The sequence below is a fragment of the Thunnus albacares genome, chromosome 23 (assembly GCF_914725855.1).
Source record: "Thunnus albacares chromosome 23, fThuAlb1.1, whole genome shotgun sequence".
Classification (NCBI taxonomy): Eukaryota; Metazoa; Chordata; class Actinopteri; order Scombriformes; family Scombridae; genus Thunnus; species Thunnus albacares.
Window position 1 is genome coordinate 5,894,392 of NC_058128.1, and position 22,201 is coordinate 5,916,592.

Below are 22,201 nucleotides of genomic sequence, written 5' to 3' on the forward strand. Positions count from 1 at the left end.
TTGGGTTCAAAGCCTGTCAGGTTCACCTCATTCTGCTCAAAATACTACACTTATAGAGGCTGTATTTATGGTATTACAAAATGATGTGTGCCAGTTTAGAGACTTTACTGGTTTATGTCTACCTGGAGCCTCAGGTCGGCACAGAGCCAATATTTATACATGGTGGCCTGCAGGACCCAACTCAGAAAAGCTGTTTTGTTTTGCTCAGAACACATGGCACTGGTAGGTCAGACTAAAATAAAGTGTAGGCAACAAGCTGTTCCTTGGAGGAAAAAAGACAGTTTTCAGAGGAAGTGATCCATCCAGCCCTCATTTTGAGGTTAAATGTATTTAAAGGTTTATTTGAAGCTAACATGAGCCTTCAGTCGTCCAACTGGGTCAAATCAAGTAGATATCTTTCAAAGCTACTGTATTTTTAGTGCCAAATTCCTTCTTTTTTACTACAGTCCTTCCACTGCAGCTGAACAGGAAAACACTGTCATCGAGACACAATGAGGGGATTTTTTTTTTTACTACAAAGACTAACTGTGGAAGATATCCGCTTTATTTGACTAACTCAGACAGCCGAGGCCTCATATAATCCTCATATAAACTTTTAAGTACATTTTTTTCCCCAAAATGAAGACTGTGGATTCTGTCCCTCAATCATAAGCACATTTGGATGAGCTCTTCTAATGGTCAGTATGAACAGCAGGAATGATTATAGCAAGAAAAAACCTGTTTCAATGTTCATTTAGGTTCCTGACTGTTGTCTTAAGACAGACGTGAAAAACTGTGAACCTGTCCTTGAATTAAGATCATTCCACACATTATAATGGGATCCACAGGCTACAAAATAAAACCTTTACAGAACACAGCTGTGACAATCTAAGAACAGTAAAGTTTAACATTAAAGTTAATTTAAATTTCTCTAAATAACCAGCCATGCAATACCCCTATAGCCTATGGCTAAATTTTGTTGGCTTTGAAATATCACTGATAGACAGACACCTGATTGCTTGTAAGGAACAGGTCTGTCAACACATCCACGTTTACAAGGTCAATCATTAAAGAGACAGCGTTACACTGAGCTGTCTCTGCTTCACTCACACACAGACAACATGAAGTTGTGTATTTAATATATTGATCTTTTTGGAGTAGACCTATATTTACATTACTGAAGTGACACCTTTTTTTGTAAATAGAGCACCTTTTTTCTCTCCCTCACTCTCTTGCCTTATATAGACCGTTAATTGTATTTTGGTTGCAGATATTTTGCTAATTAGTGGCCGCCCGTGACTCCGTCTGTCGTAGTTGGTTGGACATTTTGGATTCAAATAGCTAAAATACATAAATTACATTCTTTATTTTAATGCAAACGCTACATAAATGCATCTAGACAAGTTCTAATATAATTATTTTAACAATAACAGACTAATGATTTGGAGATGAAGCTCCAGTAGCTGTTGAAAGACTCTTCTTCAGATACCAGGATCGTTCATCAGTGTAGCCAAAACAAAAAACAAAAAAAAACGCCTCGTGCAGAGAGGCCGCGGGCCCATGCACAAGTCGCACGTGTCCCTATGTGTCCTTGTGTGTGTGTGTGTGTGTGTGTGTGTGTGTGTGTGTAAAAGGGAGTCATAATCCTTTCTCCCGCGCGCTTGGAAAAGCCTCTTCTCTGGCAGATTAATGGGGCACCATGCGCGCTCCAACCATCTGTTCCACCAGCGGCATCGCATCGGCACGAGCGCCTCTTCTTCTGCTCTTTATGAGTCCTTTGTGTGTTTTTTTTACGGATCAGACCTGCCGCCGTAAACACGACACTGAACTTCCCGTTATACGTTTCAAAATAAAACCCATATCGCGATTAATCGTGCCATTATTTGTTATAACGCACTGTGCGGGTTTCTGGAGGCTTTCTGGCGTTTTAAGGCTTAAACCAGCTGTTTTTGACCTTTTTTTGGCTTGTGGTCACTTAATCTGGTCTGAAGGTCTGAAGAGGTGAAAATATCAAGTTAGCTATTTTACAAGAAAAAAGCAGAAATGAGAGAAAAGTGACAAAAACAACAAAAATTTGAGCGACAGATATATTTTTTCTTTCTTATCTCTTTCAATCATCTGGTGACCCCTCAGATTTCGGGACCCCCAGTTTGGGAACCACATCCTTAATCTTAATCCTACCCACTGGGGTACCCACAGACCCCAGAGGTATACTTTTTTGTTACATCTCATTATTCTATCATTCCAGTTTTTCATGACTTTGTCAATCAATTTGTTCCTAATGACTTCATATCATTGTTTCATGTTTCTGTTTTAATTAGTGCTTTTTTAAAAATACCCATGTACTGGGGTCCTCGGGGGCCCCCAGTCAAAAGCACCCAATTCCATCTATGCAGTTTTAATAGATGAAACTGTTTATTGAGCTCATGTTTGATGTGAGAACTAATTTAAAGTCTCACACTTTATTTAGAGGGGGGTGGGTGGAAAGATTGTATTTGGGATAAAAGCTGCAATTTGTATTAGAGAAAAGTATATATTTTCCTTTTGCACAACATGTAAAATAACTGTAACTTTCCTAAAATAATAACAATCTAGTTTTTTTTTCAGATTACATTAATTACATAACTAATAATGTTTTGAGAAGAAGTAGGCTAAGTTAACATTTTGCTATGATGGTTGTTTCTTACAGTAGTTTATTCTTGTTCAGTCCTTGTATGTTAAAAATGTTTGTAGGATGATGGTTTAACCACATAATGAGAAGTGTTTCATGTTATAATATATCTGACAGCTGTAATTTTAGACTATTCAGTTGCTTTTTACCATATTTCACGCAATTTTCGTCAGACACCAGGTTCTTTGTGTCTTTACTGACTCTCGGAGTCATGATTTATAGACTAAAGCAGAGCCAGGATAACTTTTATATCCATGTATTCTTCTTTCAAGGAGCTTTTTCTTCTATGTTGGATGTTACTGTAGCCACAATATATCAGCTCAAACGACGCTAAACAGACAAAAACATGGCAAAAAATTTATAGTAATACGCATAACCTTTATATTTGTTTTCTAAGAATATGCAGTAAAGACATAATGTGGGTTTAACAGTTATAGCTTTATAGCTTTTACAAACGGCGGGTGAAAGTCAGGTGTTCCTGTTGGTGTTTTAGGGGATTTCCAGCAAAATGAGGAATATGCTGTGTCACATAATCTAAGCTCAAAGATCCACTTACTAAACTCTTTTTTTTTTTTTTTTTTTTTTTTACACATTCAGTACCCAAAGGTCAACTTCCACGCTCAAAGAGGAACACGCTACTTTAATTTCACTGCAGCCTCGTGTTTTAACTCCAACAAACCTCGTGTTATTGGCGACCAGCGGTAATAACAGGTTTCACTTTCTGCAGGCGAAAGGCTTAAGAGTTCAGTTATCGTCCAGTGCCATAAAACTTTCGCCATGCTACATCTCCCTGGCACCAACCTTTCCTGTGCACAACATGGAAATACAAGAACCTTTGAACTGTACAATGTGTGTGTGTGTGTGTGTTTCTCTGTGTGAGTGTGAGTGAGTGTGTGTGTGTGTGATGCAATGCGCTCCTAACCACTAGAGGATACTGTTGACTTTGATAAGATATGGCCATATGGCCATTAAAAATAACAAAATCTCAAGCTATTTCTCAAGAGCTGGAGAAAAGTGATTAGCAGAACTAAAAAATAAATTTAAAAAAAAAATCCTCAATGGACCAGAAGAAAGTGGACAAAAGAGCAAATAATGAAGCGATAAGAGATCACAGCTTATGCCCAAATAATTGAGTTTTCAGACTTATTTCGCGGCGGTTATTGCTCCTACATTAATATATAGTAATATATACTTCATTAAAAGTATTATCGTTTTTATTATAATGAGTATAGATCTATCTGTTTCTGTTAATAAGAAAACTCTAGATGGGTCTTAGATATTGGATCAAATCGTGGCTGTAAACAGTAAAAATGAGACATTAAAAACAATATAAGCAGCCAACGATGACGAGTTGATATATATAATTAATATATATTTGTAGGTTAATACTATCACATTTGAATATGCTTTAATTCGCATAAAAAATATTTGTTGTGTAACACACAGTTTCTAGCTGTGCTGTGTTTGGTTTTGTCGGTGTCGACTGAACTTCAGTTCCCTATTTATAACAGGGCTGAAGAAATGTTTTTTTGCTATTGCACTAAAAGGTCAATGAAGGAGTTGGCTTGGAAATATCTGTAGATGTTTTGGACATGCGCAGATGGGAGATGCCATATTGGACTGGGGGCAGCAGCAGCAGCAGCAGCTGAAAGACGTCGCTCGCGCTGCTTTGCTCGGGCTCACGCGAACGAGGAGAAGGAAAAAAAAAACAGAGGGGGTCTCGTGAAGGAGAGGCTACAAAAAAAAACTTGGACAGGTAAGACAGGTGACGGCTCCAGCGGGCCTGGACGGATTTTCTTTGGCTGCAGCGTTTTGTTATTTTCGTTATGTCGACGAAATAAACCACCGAGAGAGTTATTTTCCTTCCTCCTCCGCTTTAAAACCCCCTGAAGTGCTCCTGAGGCGGTTTCTGTAGAAACGAGAAAATAGTCGCGAGCGTTCGCTCACGAGCCCAAGTTGCTCAGAAAGTGTCTCTCACGCGCTGTAATTAAACAGCTTTCACAGGCGGAGAGGACGCTGTCTCGTGGCACTCTCGCTAATACCGTTTATTGCGTTGTTTTTCCTTTCTGTTCACATGTCTCATGTAATTAAACTGTTTTGGAAATGACGTGAATTTTTAATAATCTGCGTGAAAAAATACACCGCGTCACCGCTGAAACGTTATTTTAAAGCTGTTTAATGCTGGCTTTAGGAGAACCACCACGCAATTTTTGTTTAACGTTAACGCGAAGTTGTTTTTATAGAAATGACTTCTTGCAGTCATATGCGTACAGATGAGTCATTTGGGATTTTTTTCGTCACCCTGAGGTGCGTAAAAGCCAATCGGAAAATACCGGACACTGCCAAAATGTCAAACCACTCAACATGGCGGGTTATGGTGTTCAGGGGGGAAAACTGCGCCTTAAAATCTTTGAACGAGGAAAAAATAAAATGATGGCAGATAATGCGCCCGGTTCTGTTTCTTTTGATGGACATACACGAGATTTAATCAATTAAATTTAAAGTGTGCATTTGGCAACTCCGTGGGAGTTTTTTTCCGCTGCAGTTTTGAGTGTGCAAAGTACATGACCGGAGTGCCAGCCAGCCTGCTGGTCGGCTACACCCCTCACTGCCTCATCTTCCTCATGTGCACTTAACGTTTCCTCTTTCACTTTTATCATAAATGCTCCAGCTCATCCGATAGCTCTGCTTCTAGATCGCATTATATTAAATTAATGTCGCTTTTTCCAATTGAAATCGACAGCAGGAGGATTTCATTCCACCTTTTCTCTCCCCCCACCCCCCCTCCTGCCACCTTATAGATTAATATGTTGATGATTGTACAGTCGGACGAGATGTTTCTCCCAGTGTATTGTTTCACTATATGGGTAAATGTGCAACGATTAAGCCAGATAATTGGGTTTAACCGCGCGTATCTGTTTAATTATTTCTCTTTTGCGGGCGATCAGCAAATCCGGGGTTTACAGCTTTGCATTATTCCCGAGGATTCCTCCTCCAGATTAAATCCGTCACCAGAATGAACAGAAACAATAAAGACTGCACGTTATGGAGCCGGCGATAGACGTTCATGTGCAATGAATAAATCATGCTTTTAGACTTCTTGTTGCTCCAAAGACATTTTTTTTCCTATGGAGCTGCGACTGGGGATGGCTGAGCTGTAGATAAAGAAAAAAAAGAGCACTTTTAAAGGAAAAATTAAAGCTACATAGTTAAAATATAGTGTATGATCTGTTTTATCCATAGGGAGAAATCAATATGTCCTCCTGCATGTTATTGATGTTTTTTTTTTTGCAAGAACCCACCCAACAGCCTTTTTTCTTTTTTTTTTAAATCATTTATCTGTTTCTAGATAAGCCATTGTATGTTAATGTTCCTGTGAATTTCTTAAGAAAGAGTGTCACACAGTGAGCACGTCTACTCTCACGATAAACAAAAAGAGGTGGTCACTCCACAGGAAATAATGACGATTGTTTCTTTCTTGTTGGCCAACTAACTCCTGGCGTGTATTTGAATAAGGGGAGGACTTAGGCAAATAGCAGGTTTGACCTCTTCTTGTTTTTAGAAAACAAAAAAAAAAAAGTCCGTTAGTGTAGGACATTTGGTGCAAACGTCCGTGTTGTAGGAAGTTGTTTCCAGTCATTGATGTTGAAATAAGAAAGCTCTAAGGCTGAGGGAGTTTCCCCCTCCCCTCCCTTCCCCTCCTCTCCTCTCCTCTCCCCTCCCCTCCCCTCCCCTTGGCTGCTGCACTGTTTTCCTCTTCGTCTTCTGTTTTTCGTGGTCCACCAGGGGCAGTTTCTGTTTGCACTTCATCATTTATTAGTTTGCTGATCTCAGTGAGCATCAGAGGTTGTAGTGATCAGGCGTGAAACACATAGGCTGCATTTGCCTTGTGTACACAATCCACGTTTAAAAAAAAAAAAACTGTAGAAGAAATTGGAGGATAATTTGTTATCAAGGCTTCCTGTTGCCAAGAGGAAACAACTCTTGGATGGGTCTAAAAGAGGAGAACCTAATAGGGAGTAATGCAATAAAACCCCAAGCCCATGCAGTGGTAGTTAATCTCCTAAATCCCCCATTAAATCTTTGGCATGGATGGGTTTAGGGAAAGGCAGGAGGACAACACGTGGATGCCCAGTTCCCCATCAGGGGCTAATCAATTAAACAAAAAAAAAAACAAAAAAAACAAAAAACCCCTCCTCTCAATCTGAGACCATGGGGGCACAAATGTCCTGCGTCTGAGATTAACTCTCCCAGACTGGTTTAATCCCCTGATGCCCAATCTGGGCTGTTTCCTCCGGGACGCTGTAGCCCAGTAAGCTTCATCAAGTAGAAATGCTGAACTCTTAACTAACACTAGTTTAAAGATAAAGACTGAGTCACATAGTTGACACTGACGCCTAATATTCTGAACAAAAGCGTGTGGATGGTTTCCTCTCCCTGAGGGTTATGAAACTTGTTGAACCAGTGAAGGGACCAAATCAAGGAGAAAAAAAAACACACAACATGCTCTCACAGGAAGCTGACTGAATCAAGTTGACTTTTTAAATGTTGTTTTTTTTCTAGCTATGATTAATTACAATATGTCACTTTTTTTTTTTTTTTTTGGAAGAGGATGATTGTTTAGTTTCAGAAAGTCTTGATCTTTTCAACCCACAGAGAAATTACTAATAAAGACCCGGCATTGTGAGGAAAAACTGTTTTTTTACATATAAAAGTGGGTCGTTTTGTTTCTACAAAATGTGGAAATATGAAACAAGAGCATTCTTTAAGACCTCAGGGAACTTTTTTAAACTTTTTTTTCTTTTAAATAAAAAAAAAAAAAAAAAAAAAAGAGTAAAATATGTGACATTTTAGATTCCAGAGGACGTACAAAGTTCGCCAAGATAATAAATATGTCAGGGTGAATTTTGGGAGAAATGAACAACACAGTCCATAAGTATTTGGACAGTGACACATTTCCTGTTGTTTTGGCTCTGATCTCCAGCCAGAGAACTGGATTTGAAATGAAACAACTTTCAGCTGTAAAGGTTAGAGGTTTTTCATAGTGAATGATCAATGTAGGCCCTTTTTTTTTATTTTTTTAATACATAAAAAATGCAGCACAGTGATGAAAAGGCTCCAATTTCAACACTTTTTCATCTGATGTGGATGTTAAAACCCTCAAATTAAAGCTGAAAGTGGGTACTTTGCTCTCATGGTCTTGGCTTCATTTCAGATTCGATGTGTCGGGAGAGCGGAGCAAAAACATTAAAAAAAAAAGAAAAAAAAAAGTGTCATCTTCAAGTTTTTAAGAGCTCGCTGGAATACTTCCATAAGGGCTTTAACTAACAAATGTTTTTTCAACCATCAATTATCAATCATTTAGTCTATAAAATGTTGCCAGAGCTCAAGGTGAAGTCTTCAAAAACACTCCAAAACTCAAAGATACTGAACCCACAGTGATGTAAAACTGAGAAAAGCAGCAAATCGTCACATTTTCAAAGCTTGAACGAGAGAATAAATCGCGTTTTTGCTTGATAAATGACTTATAGATGACCAAAAAAATCAATTAATATTCTGTTCAGCACACAAACACCATTTGCTGTTTTTGATGATGAATGGTTGCAGAATATCTGTGTGATGTTGTCATTTTGTGTGTGGTGGTGGGGGGGGGGGGGGGAAGTCCTGCTTAAGGGGAATTTTAAGGGAAAAACCAGGATCTGTGAACAACTTGTACTGTTTGATACCAGTGTTTGAGTGCACTTTGAGTTTTAATGAGCACTGTACCCGCTGCTGCATGCTGACGACAGCGATGTGTCAATGCTGCAGAAGATTGTAGGGCACTTAAGCAAGAAACACTGATAGGCTGTGAGGTTGGTGGGTGGGTGGGGGGTGGGGTGGGGTGTGGGGTGGGGAGAGAGAAGGGCAGCAAACGGCGTCATGTGAGCCAAATTAGCTCAGCTTGTTGTTTACGCAATGGATGTATGCTGGAGCCACTGTGGGGCGTCAGGGGTGTGTGTATGTGTGTGTGTGTGTGTGTGTGTTTGTGTGTGTGTGTGGTGAAGGGGGTGACACACACACACACACACACACACACACACACATTCGGGTGGTTGTGGAGACTGTCACAGCCTTTGTAGCCTCACAGTTCTGTAAATACTCGCAGCAGAAACAGCAGCTTGAGCGTTTTCCGTGTGCTTTCGTTTTCTCTGGATCTTTTTTTTTTTTAAAGAACTTGTTTTCATCAAAGGATTGTCGGACTATCACGTTTTTTTTTTTAATTTATTTAACTTTTCCTGCCTGTGTACATATCAAGATGGCTCTCCTAATCAAATAAGGATACTTCCTGCTTTTTTTGGATATTAATTTCAATGTTTAGATTCTGGAGTTTGTTTTGTTTTTTTTGGCTTTATTTGAGGATTGCGAGCGTGCCTGAGTGTTTAACTGCCAGGTTGATGTAAGTGGGTGGAAGCCGGTAAGTGAGTCACTGTTGGTCCATGACTGAGCGATCAAGGACAACCACCAGGCAAGTGTCAATCATCGTCTGTTGTTTGAAGATAATGATTTTCAAATATTGTCTCACCGATTACTGAGAAATAAGCAGGTTTTTTTTTTGAGAACTGTCTGCTTTTCATCCTGTTTGTGCTTTGCCATTTTACTGTGGGTTGCCTTTTTTTGTCTTAAAGATGTAAATTCTGCTGGTTTTTTTCCATTGAAATAGTTTTTTTTCTGTAACGTACTCTTAGAGAAGTTTTGAAATCACAAGACAAATAGTTTCCATGTGTCATTCATTTATTTCTAAAACTTGAACAGGAGTGCATTAGGTACACACAGATATACTCAAACAGGCAAAAAATGCCCCAAAAATACTTTAAAAAAAGATGTATTCACTCCAAATATTGCTTTGTTCTTGTAAAATACCATCTAGCCAGTAATAATTGCTTAAATGAAACCACTCTTTGTTGCGACTGCTCACTTCTCAGGCTTATTAAGCTTCAGGAAAAACTACCAGCAAAGACCCAGATTTAACAAGTGAGTCGACTGTTTAAAGAGTCATCTAGTAACATTGATAAGGAGATGAGATACATCAGGATGTGTCTGATTTAGCTCAGCGGGTGATTCATTGACTGACTGATCATATCGTATGTTTCACTTCACAGCAATTAATCAAGGCAGCCTGTTGCAATTTCATGAAAAAAAAAACAACAAAACCTGCAGAGTTTTTTTTTTTACAAGTTTGGAAAAGTAAAGATTAATGATCCAATCAGTCACAATCAGGTGCTGATGTGTGGGGGTGAAAAATATCTCACCTCTGTACTACATGCCAGACACATCAGGTTAAAGTTAGTTTGATAATCACCAGTCGGACATGTTTTACCGGTGAAGTTGGTTTAAAGTAATACTGTCTTTTTGTAATGTTGTTTTAACGTATGTTCTTGTTTTTAGTTGTATCTACTGTTCCAGGAGTAGCAAAAGTCATTTTTGTTGTACTGGAAATGTGCAACATCAGTAAAGGCATTTTATTCTATTCTAATCTAAGCATAGACTGTGAAAAATAATGGATGTAGCCACCTTGCGTTTGCATTTTGACTGTCGCCATCTTGGATTTTTGGACGAGAGGGTTGAGCTGACGCTAATGCTAGCTGCTAGTTTAGTTAGCATGGTGCGTTTACAGGCAATGGTTAACTGTGCTAATGCTAATGCTAAGTTTTGCTAGTGAAAAACAGGCTTAAAACAAAACGTGCTTACCCGAAAAAACTGAACACCCGACTCCTTAGAAGGTCTTTTAGTTCAACTAAACACTGAACAAGACTTTTTAAGGCAATCAAAATGTTACATTTACCATGGTAACGTTACCTAACCAACGTTGTCACCGTGGTAGCGCCTTGCCTGTGACAGCAACCACCTGTCATTCAAAGCGGCCAAGCCCCCTGTACAGTTGTCATGACGTGGGGAAATTAGCCATAGAGACAAAAAAACGTTTTTTGTACCAGGCTGTAAACATGTTTATTTCTGCTGTGAGGTTGGGTATTTTAACATGGGGGTGTATGGGGAGTTTTTGAGCCAGATTCAAGCGACTGTACGACAAACTTGCAATTTTTGGCTCCATTTTTCAGCCTTAGAGGTTTCTGCTTGATTCAGTTTATTGGTGCGAACCCCTGAAGTAGACACCGCTTCATTTTAAGGGATCATAAACCAAAAAACTTTGGGAAACACCTTTCTATGGACATGATGGTTGTACTGGAATGTGATATCCACAGTTATCTTTTTATAACTGATGTGTCATTCCAAGATGTATGTTGATAAAGAAACATTTGCTAATTAATACATTAAATATCTAATTAATAGCCTTGTTAGTGAAACTGATTGTGAGTCATATATCATGGTGATTATAGCCTAACAGTTTATTCCATATCAAGCTTCATCATGACATTATTCTGCAGTTGTGTATCATTTTCTCTCCACCGTTGCCTGAATGAATATTTTCTAGTCTGACTAATTTGTTGTCTCGCCCGTGTCATTCCGGTTTTTCTACTTTTCTTTGACTCTGATTGGTTATCTGATGGCGTTTTGCTGTGGTATGCAAATCCAGGCTGACCAGACAATATGCATAACCAGATATTATACTGTAGAAAACTCACACTGAACCGGTAGAGGCTGGTCTGCAATTAGACAAAATAACAGGCTTTTCACTCAAGTTTAACAATGCTGAAAATTAGCTTGAGTGCTGAAAACTGCAAAAATCTTTTGTTTTTTTTTTGTTGTTTTTGTGTCTTTTCTTAAACTTTGTGTCTGCTTTTGTTGCTAAGTGCTCATTGCAGCATAGTTTTTGTTCTGCACGTCCCCAGAGATGAGCTGACAGTCAGTGCGAGCTTTTTTTTTTTTTTTTTTTTTCCTTGGATCTTTTGTTTGATTAAGTGAAGGTTTCTGGAGGTGGAGACTCTTTTCTTTTTTGTCCGTTCAGCCCTGTGGCAATCGCTATTCATTATAATAACCACCCACTTCTTCTTTTGTTTATTCTAAAGAAACTGGAAATGCATAGTGCATCATTTCCTGTCTGCTAGATGATTTTCCAAGGAAATACTTATCAAATAGTGGATGTTTGTCTGAATAAACGCCAAAGCTTTCATTAACTGTCTTCAGTTTCAGGGGATTTGGAGAGCAGTGGCAGCAGATTTAACTCTTTTTCTGGGAATTTTCTGGATTTTTTCTAAAAGATTTTTTCTGGCTATTATTAGATAAATCACGACATTACATCTGTTTCTCTTTTCTGTAACAGGGATTTCCAGGAAAGTGAAAGATGCAGTGAAGAACTGCCGCTTGCACCACGAGTCCAAGGTTAACTCACTCTCACCAGGAAGTAGAGGAGCAGGATGCAGTCTCGCACACAGGAGCAGCTGTTGGCTCCCACTGCTGTGAAGTCACATTATCCGACCAATGGGAAAGAAGAAGAGGTGAACACAGGTGAGGCTCGGAAGTTTTTTATCTTTTTCCTTTTAAAAGTGGTCAGGTTGGTTCAAGGATGCCACCCTTATTACATCAGCAGACTGGAATGTTAGAGGCAGGTTAGATAAGGAATCGCTTCTGTTGCTTATAATATGATTTTAAATGTGATTTTATCATATTTTTTTGAATGAAAGGAAACCTTGATTTTGCTTCTTCTCTGTATTATTGTGACTCTTTTAGATTTCCTTATTGTTTGCAGGAAAGAAGCTCACATATCTTAGCTAGACATGCCATATATTGTTATATTACACAACTTAGAAATGCCATAATTTAGCATTTAAGTAGTACTACACATGTTTTTCCCCCTGTAGATTCAAATGTATTTGAACAGACAGTAAATATCTATATATGAATGCACAGAAGAGGTGTATGAAACACCTCAAAACATTTAAGTTTTCTGTGTAACTCCACACTCCTGCGCCGTCTTGATGTACGTCATTGTATGTAAGTTGTCACTGTCCTATTTCCCATCCCCATTGTTAACGCGTCAACCCTCCGCTAAATTATTACTCCCGGGTCGCCACATCTCAGCTATTGTACCTCGACTATTTCTTCTTGTCTTTTTGACGTGTGGAATTTGTGCTTTGGGCATCACTTGATTGCATCAGATGACACAATGCTGCATGTGTTCAGTATTTGATGTAATGTATTGATAGTGTAAAATGAAAAGAGGGGAAAAAAAGCCAAGTTTCATGTATTTTTATCACTTTGATTGATTTTCTTTTTTGTTTTTTCCATTTGGTATGAACATATTTTTGAGTTTTGGCACCACAGTTTCCATAACAGCACCATTACACTCACTAATACCAAAGCAGTGGAGTCATTAAGTTAGCCGTGGGCTACACCTTCATTTTTTTTTTTTTTTTTGTTTTTTACATCTTGGCAAATCTGGATCTTGAAAAGTCTTGCATAATTAGTTAGTAGGAATTCCTGTTTGCTCTGTAACACTGACAGACAACTGGTTATTGAGACCAAATCATGTGTTGCGGTGTTCAGCCGCAGGATCAAGCGGACGTGTGTGGGGGTTTTGGGCGTAACCGCTGTGAAACAATCACAAAATAACATTTTTATCGATCTGATTCATCGGCTTTCTCGCTACCAGCGCTCCCCTCTCTTCATTGGCTCTCTAGCTCGTTCGACCACAGCTGCTCTCTCTCTCTCTCTCTCTCTCTCGCTGGTGCTCTCAGCTGCTCTCTCTCTCTTTTTTTACCTCGTCTTTTTTTTATAACGAGTCGGGAAGATGGCAGCAACGTCTAACTTTACTTTTAACGTTCGAAGAGAGAAACGTCCTCCCCTCGTCCCAGTAACGTCTTCGTCCTCCCTCAGGGCGGAGTTTACAGCTCTGATCAGCCTGATCTAAGACTGTGATTGGCCACCGCAGCCTTCAGCCGCAGTGACGTCAGGTCGCGTTTCTCCAGAAGTTGACTCTTGCTCAACTTTCAGGTTGCAGCGGCTAAACCTGCCTGATTTGGTCTGAATACGTCTTTACTGTTGATACTGAGGAAAAAGTCTGAATTTGATGATTAAGAACATTAATAAAGGAGCAGCAGACCTACACCAGACTGACAAACTGTAAACTGATGTGTGTCTTGACGTCTGTGTGTTTCAGTTTGACTGTGGAGAAGAAAAAAATCAGTTGTGTGCGAAGGGTTAATCTCTGTTTATTAAAAAAAAAAAAAAAAAGTGTGTGTGTGCATGTAAGCATTAATGAGAAGAAGCAAGCCAGCCCTGTGATCTATTTGAAACAAACTCCATCAAAACGTCAAGCTTCTTATCGGCCCCTCTCATTAGACGGAGCAGGTTCAGTCCCGCACCGTTCACACAGGAGGAGTCTCTAGAGGCATGTACACATAGGAAAACAGCAAAGAAAAAAAAAACCCCCTGACACATTATACTTCGGATATATCTGTCTCCCTCAGGCAAAGCAAACAATTCTCACCTGCAGGAAAGACATTAGTGGCATTACATAAGACAACTTGAACATGCTGCGCACACGGATGCACACTCTAGATTATTTCCTGTGACTTTTATGTTTTGGCACGACAAATTACATTTACAAATCAAGAGATTGTATTTAATTGCTGTTCTCTACACTATCATCTCCCGAATAAAATGCATTTTTAGCCTCCAGCAAAGGCGTTTTTTTTTTTTGATGATTGATGGGAGATTTTGTTTATTCAGATGCAGATTCCATGGAGGAAGAGGCGGAGTTTAACTGGGAGGAGTACATGGAGGAGACGGGGGCCGACGCTGCCCCTCACACCACCTTCAAACATGTAAGTGACTGTGTATGATCTTCACCTAGCGCTTTAATCCCATCCCTGGTTGATCCTTTAAACACAGCCTCATGGATAAGTACCATTATGCAGAAATCCTTTAACGACATATTGGAAGAGAGAGAGAGAGAGAGAGAGAGAGAGAGAGAGAGAGAGAGAGAGCAGCGCTGCTCTAACGCAGTTCAACAGTTCCCTCTCTGAGGCTTTGTTCCCTCGTGACGCACAAGTTGTCAGACGACCTTTGCCGGTTTTTGAAAACACAATTGAGGGTAATTACTGAAGCAATAAAAATACAAAACAATGCAAGAGATATAAGTGAGTGACATACTGCTGGGCTTCCCAAAAGGATGTGGAGTAGCCAGTAGCGGATGTGGCCTCCGTTAGCCATCATATACTTAATCATTGCATATTTTAATGAGTTTGCCTCCTTGATTGTGAACATGTAGTGAATTATTATGAAGGAGAGTTTTAGCCCACGCAGTGTGTAAAATAGCTATTAACATTTAAAACAACACCTTTTCCAGACCGACGAGAACTTTTGTAATTAAGAATCATTAGACCTTATTTATTATTTACTAATTGACTCCCTCGCTGTAACGTTTATCAAGACATGCCACAATGACGGTTAATGAACTGTTTTAATAGAAACATAAATGCACTCTCATTCAGGGAAAATAAACAAGATTATCTTAAGGGGGGGGGGGGGGGAGGGATGTTTTTAATCCCATATCTTATCTAGCTATGTATTGGTTTTAAATTCAAACCATTTATAAAGTAAACTTACGCCAAAAATAACTCTTAAAATAACAAATCATGTGAATCAAATCATGTGCATCTGCTGAGTCAACTCAACTTCCAGTCATCTTCATCTTCACTGTTATCCTGAGTGTGATTTACTTTGACAACATTGTCTGTTTTAATGTGTTTTGTAATGAGATGGCTCTGCTGTAAAAAGCTCAATGTTTGTAAAGATAATTCATTAATTAGTTCATTCATTAAGCCCGTAAACATCTGTGTGGCGTATATATAGAAAATACAGCGCTTTCAGTCAGTCGGACGTGTTAATACTTACTGTGCAGTCGTCAAGTTGCTGCCACCAGTATTTCTGAAGTAGCCCGTCTAACGAGGACGTCTGCAATTCTTATTTTGCTTCTTCTATTTTGGGGGGGGGGGGGGGGGGGGGGGCGGATCGATACAGACAGAAAGGCACGTTTCTCCATCATCATGCTTGTGTTGTTTTGAAGCGGAGGCTAAGTGGTCATAAATGTACACGCATAATGAATCGCAACTTGTCAATCAAAACTTTATTAGAGTCAAAAATCAATATAATAAAGTAGCCGGCGCTTGTGGGAAGCTCTGCGTACTGTTTCATTTCTGGTTTATTTGAACCCGAGGCATGTATTTTAATTGCAGCATCCTTAAGGTTGAAATCATTATCATAATATTAAGATATTTTCCCTACATGTATAGATATTCTTATACATCACATCATTTGACCAGTGGTTTCGGAATCACATGTTGTTTTCTGGTGTTTTTTCCGTAACTTCCTTATTTCTAATTTCTACTGAATGAACTAAAAACGGCTCCTACATGTATAGTTTCATGATCTAAAAAGGTTCAGTAATGTCCTAAAACAGCTGGGCACTGCAGGTTTCAGGAAATGCAACTGAAACCGGAGTAAAAACTGCATTTTTAAGGGGATATTTTCATCATCAGCGGATTAAATCAGCATATTTGGTGCTCTAGTGAGTATTTACAGCAGCAGGTTGATGCATGTGGGACTGATTTAAAATAAACTACAGTATGTGTGTGTGTGTGTGTGTGTGTGTGTGTGTGTGTGTGTGTGTGTGTGTGTGTGTGTGTGTGTGTGTGTGTGTGTGTGTGTGTGTGTGTGCACGGTAACAAAGGAAGACGTCACCCAGAGCAACGGTGTGGCTCGCTGATGTGTTTTTAATAGTTTTTTTTCTTTTGGATAATAATGGAGCTCTCTGGCACAGAGGAAGAAGATAAGAGGGTTTTTCCGTGGTGGTTGGGGTAATCGAATGTGTTTTTAACCACACAGCATGACGAGGTAAAAAAAGTGGTTTACCTGGATGACGTGTTGGAGGTTTGCTGGTTTGCGGAAAATCCAGTAAGAGGCCCTTCATCTAACGTCTCACTGTGGCTGTTTCTGCTTGTACTGTTCACTCCTGCAATGTTTAGAACTGATCTGTTGACCAAACATCTTCTTATCTCTTTGTGTAGGTCTGTTTTTATTGATGAATAAAGCCGCTAACTCTGTTATCAACACATTTAGCTTTAATATGATGTAGGAAAGGTTGAGTTTTCATCTCATACAACTGTAAAATAGTTGCTGTTCTTCACACAGAATCATTAATTTGGTCAACAGACATTGATAAAAATCATATTGTCAACTTATGATTATGCTTAGTCAATAGACAGATAGTTTATAATCAGCATTTTTCATGCAGAATCACAAAGCCTGTGTTGCACTAAAGCAAACTGCACTATGTGTTAGCCACGACTGTTCTGCAGGATGACTGATTTATATCTCGGATATCTGAGTCAGGAAACGGCTTAGTGCTTAAATTCTCTAGAAAACTGAATCATCAGGTTTAAAAAGAAATGGGGCACAACTTAAAAACCTGTCTGAAATCTATTTAAAGCAAGCGAGCATATCTACAAGATCATGAATGCAGAATGGTAATCATTCAGCCCCAAAGTAGAGAACCGTTATGGAGAGAAAGGAGGTGGCATGAAAGGGGAAGGTACCTTTTTTTTTTTTTTTTTTTTTTTTTTTTTGGCAGTGACTCTGCAGGCCAGCTGTGATCCGCTCTGATTCGCTGGAATGAAACTCATATCTGATACCAAAGTGAAGTGAAGCGCAGCCTGCTGAGTTAGTTCAGACAGTCTGACATAGTCCAGGTCAGCTGAGGGGTCAGCTGAGCCGCATGTTGCCATTACCAACTGGGCTCTGCCTGTTTAACATGTCAAACTCACCTGCTTATTCTCTGCTGCTGCTGCCTCGTAGGGATCTCACCTCAGGAGCAGGAGCAAAATCACATTTACATGAGTTTTTCCTTGAAATCTTCCTATTCAGTGTCTGATCTGGTTGAACCGATAGCTGCTGTATGTTAACAAGGCACGTGGGTGCAGAGTAACTGAAAAACTGAATCAGCTAATTAGCTTTCCACTGTACGTTGTTGTTCTTCGTGATAATGCCAAGCTCAGCAAAACCGCTGCCGTGCCAAAGTGATGAATTTACTTTCTAAAGCGAAGCTGAAGTTAATCACATGTTAATCCTGTCCAGATTAAAATTTGAATTAAATTCAAATGTAAAAACATATTAAACGTCACTTCTTCTTTGTGTTTGTCATAAACACGGAGCACAAAAAAGCCTCGTTGTCCTTTTGAGTCTCCACCAAACCATAAAGTACCAAAGGCTGGCGTTGAATGTTTGTTTACGGATTAATTCGATATTTTCTTATTTAAATAACTTATTTTATTAACATTTTATTTGGGTAAAGTTAGTGTGTTGCTGCCTTGTTGTTAAGACAACATTAAACACTGATGCATTTGAAATGTTTGGCTTTTTTGTGGAATGAAATAGGTCTTTTTTTGTTGTTTTTCTTTAGAAAATGTGCAAATTTACACCAAGTCAAGTGTTTTTTCTGCATGTTGTATATATTTATGTATGTATCTATGTTTTTGAGGCACTGTGGAAACAAATTTGTTCATGTGGACAGTAAATAAATCTGTCTGCTGCTGCTTTTGCTACACAGCTGCTGTAGACGAGGTGTAAGGTATCAAATCATTATTTTGGTACCTAAATGCAGGTTTGGTGCAGGATCTGGCGCCTGTATCGGCTGGACCACGTTGTTGTTGTTGTTGTTGTTGTTGTTGTTGTTGTTGTTGTTGTCAGCGCCTTACAAAGCGTCACACATGACCATTACAAAAACAATTCATGTGACTGTTTTCTGATCGGCCACAGCTACGGTTCAGGTTTAATAAGGTTTAACAAATCAATCGGTTCCTCACAGTTGGAGTGTCTTGAAGAGTTGTTTGGCTTCTTTAAGTAAAGTTTAAAGGACGAGTTCACAATTTTTCAAGTCTGTCTTAAAACAGCAGTCAGGTGTCCATATGAAGAGTGTAATCATTCCTCCTGTTCATACTGGATGCTAAAAGATCCTTCAAATGTGATTTCAATGTAAGTGATGGAGGCCAAAATCCACAGTGTGTCATTTAAAAGTTGATATGAAGCCTATATGAGGCTTCAGCAGTCTGAGTTAGTCATATCAAGTGGATATCTGACACATTTAGCATCAAATTGCCTCTTTGTGGTTCCCTTTTGAGCTGCAGTGGAAATATAATAACAAAAAGACAGACTTTGGCACTAAAAAGACTGTAACGTTGAAAGATATCTACTTGATTTGATTCATTTGGACTTATCTGAGGCTTCATATCAGCTTCAGATAAACTTTTAAATACATTTTTTGCACAGAAGGAGGACTGTTGATTTTGTCATCCATCATTTAAGACAGACTTTAATCCCTTTTCCCAGAATTATTTCTCAAAAACAGTGTTAAAGTAGCTGTATTTACTCTACTGCCAGCTATCAGGATTTCAATATGTTCAATATAACTTAACCAAACATCATAAATATCACTCATATTTTAGGAAGGTCATGTAATTATTGTGTTTCATCCATTCTGAGTGAAACATCTGAATGTCGGGTCAGTTTCATCAGCATAATTTTACCCGACTATCTGCAATCCAGAATAAACCGTCACCAGCTACGAGGCTTTGCCGCCGTTAACATGTTACATCACAGGAGACGGCCAGATGGGCGAGAGCAGTTGATCCTGCATGCGAGGTCTTTATCCACCTCAGCTGACTGTGTTTGACCGACGGAGCAGCTGTCCGCCCCGATGAGGCTCACAGCTCTCTCCGCTCTGGGCAGGGCCGCGCCGCGAAAGGTGGAGACGTGTCTGCTGGTAATTTAAGATTTAAAGAAGTGTGTCAGTGTGTTTCAGTTTCTTACATCACTCGGAGCGATGAATGTAATGAGGGCAGGAATAGAATATATGGGTTTTTATGAGTGCGCCACGATGTCGGACAAATTGTCTGTGTGGTGATTTGAACAGCTGAGGTCTCTCGGGAAGCTAAATTGCCTTGTTGGTAAGTGGATTGAGTCACTGGGAAACAGACCATGAATTCCCCAGAAAAATGTGATTCAGTAAAGTGCAGCCCTCATCTCTGTCTCTCTCTCTCTCTCTCTCTCTGCCTGGACAAATTGAAACAGTGATTTTTCTTGGGCCTGTACACACACACACACACACACACACACACACACCCACAAACACACATACACGCACACACACACACACACAGGCAGTGTTTGCTGCCGAGGCTGCCCGTAGCTCTCTTACATAAGCCAACCAGAGTGATACAGCACGTTTGCATTGTTGTAGCAGGAAGTCACGGGGCCATTCGTATTGTGTTTATTTCTAAGATGTTGGCTTTTTCCATTCACTTGTGAGTGTGTGCGTTTGTGTGAGTGTTGAATGTGAACATCCTGTTGGGCTTGTAGTGTTCTCAAGCATTGTATGGCAGCCTGTGGCTATGATGGAAGAACAGTATACTGTGCTGCGTTCACTGTCTTGCGGACTTTCTCCGCACAAGGACAAACTGTAAGACTTGTGTTTAGTACAGCAGAGGTTTGTTTTTTTGAGTCACCAGGTTTATTATTTCTGCTCGGTGATTAACTAAACCTCACCTGTGGTTTGTAACAGTGTGAAACTCTTCCCAGTTCCAACGCTCAAACTGGAAAATCCTTGCTTGTTAAAATTAATCACCTGGCACCAGATTCAGGTGATATTCTGTCAATAAGATACCAGATATCATATGAGATTTTGTTTAGCGCTGCAACTAACAATTACTGTAATTATTGACTGATCTCTTGATTATCTTTTCAATTAATTAATAAATAGTCTGAAAAATGCGCATCATATTTTCCCAAAACTGATGGAAACATCTCAGAATCACTTGTTTTGTCCAACCAGCAGAGCAAAACCCAAATATATTAAGCTTACAATGATTTAAAAACAGAGAAAACCAGCAAACATTTGGCATTTCTTACATGACTTAAACAATTAAACCAAAAATGATATTGCATTATAACTTTAACTTACAGTTAAAGCAGCCTCCAAATTGCAGATACATCTGTTTTGCACAAGTTCCAGAGGAATAAACACCTGGCAGCACCTTCGTGATCACCTGCTGGGAGAGACGTCTCCGGAGAGAATCCCATTAAATCAAATGTGCTTGATATTTGTCATCCTGTCACTGTGGACATGACGCTTCAGCATTCAGCAGCACATGAAATCTGCTGTGTGGCCACTAACTGAGTGTTTGCTGGGAGTTTTATTTAGTGAGTAACCACAATAAGAGAGTAACCACAATAGATGCTCTTTAGTTATTTCAGTTTCTGCTCTGCTTCTCTCTCTCTGTCTTTCCTCTCACTGTTTTCTGACTAGGATTTTTATTTGGGTTGCTGAGGGATAGACAGAGAGAACCAAAACATATGATATGATTCATGACTGGAAGGTGACTGTATCTGGTGTTGACTGCCTTTCCACAGAATATACTGATGGGGTATCAAGAGAGCAATTTTTTTTCACCAGATGTACCAAAGTTTCATCAGATTGTGATCAGATTATGTAATGTGCCTCCACCCTTACATGACTAATTTTTATAAGGTTATTTGGCTATTTTAGTTAAACTACTGTCATATCGGGGTATTCGGTCAAAACATGGTGATGTTAAATTTTGTTATTTTGCTCCACATTGTGACAGAAGCACAGATGAAAACCTTCTCTTATAATAAAGTTCTCTTTTGGAGTCAAATTGTTAACGTTTTTGGCCATTGTTACTATCGGTTATGATAACATTTTACTTGAGATCTGGGAGGCAAATTATTCCTGCAGTGCAAGAAACAAGAAACGAGCGATCAGACAGGCTGTAAACAAATTTTTATCAACCTGTTAGGGAAGTCAAACATTCAATTTGTTTCCCAAAACTGTCAGTAAACATCAACATGAGATTTTGCAAACCGACTTCCTGCTTCATCTCTGACCTGCTGTATTTAAACAGTTTTTTTCGTGCAACAAGGGATTAAAACCGAATAATAAAGTGGTTTAGCTAATAAACTGGTTTAAATAATAACTTGTTCGATAAAATGGTATCATAACTGATAAGAAGCTATAGTAACTATGAAAACAAGGTTGTGAAAAAGACGGAATATCCCTTTAATGTTCTGTTGTGTCTGTTCCAGGTGGAGATCAGCCTGCAGAGCAGCTTCCAGCCTGGTATGAAGCTGGAAGTGGCCAATAAGAACAGCCCGGACACATACTGGGTGGCCACCATCATCACCACATGTGGCCAGCTGCTGCTGCTGCGCTTCAGCGGCTACGGCGAAGACCGCAAGGCCGACTTCTGGTGTGATGTCATGACAGCCGAGCTGCACCCGGTGGGCTGGTGCGCCCAGAACAACAAGACCCTGATGCCCCCTGAAGGTAGGAAGAAACACTTTGATACACACATGCACCTGAACCTGGTTTCTTACACACACACACACACACACACACACACACACACACACGAGCCAATGTTAGATTAGTATCAGCAGAATCAGATATCAGACAGTCGTGATAAGGATGGAGGCTGCATAAGAAAGCAGCTACTGTTCTTTTAGACTAATCTCATTTAAAATTAATCTTTTACTTTTACT

The 22,201-nt window shown here is 39.5% G+C and overlaps 1 protein-coding gene across 2 annotated transcripts in view; it reads left to right on the plus strand.

Moving 5' to 3' along the window:
• Positions 1-4,262: 4,262 nt before the first annotated feature.
• sfmbt2 (Scm like with four mbt domains 2) overlaps positions 4,263-22,201 on the plus strand; it is a 55,088-nt gene continuing 37,149 nt past the window's right edge. For both annotated transcript variants that reach the window (XM_044343807.1, XM_044343808.1), the window contains exons 1-4: positions 4,263-4,406; positions 11,910-12,094; positions 14,318-14,412; positions 21,746-21,986. In XM_044343807.1, coding sequence (XP_044199742.1) covers positions 12,004-12,094; positions 14,318-14,412; positions 21,746-21,986 — 427 coding nt within the window. In that variant the 5' untranslated portion in view covers positions 4,263-4,406; positions 11,910-12,003. The remainder of the gene's footprint in view (positions 4,407-11,909; positions 12,095-14,317; positions 14,413-21,745; positions 21,987-22,201) is intronic.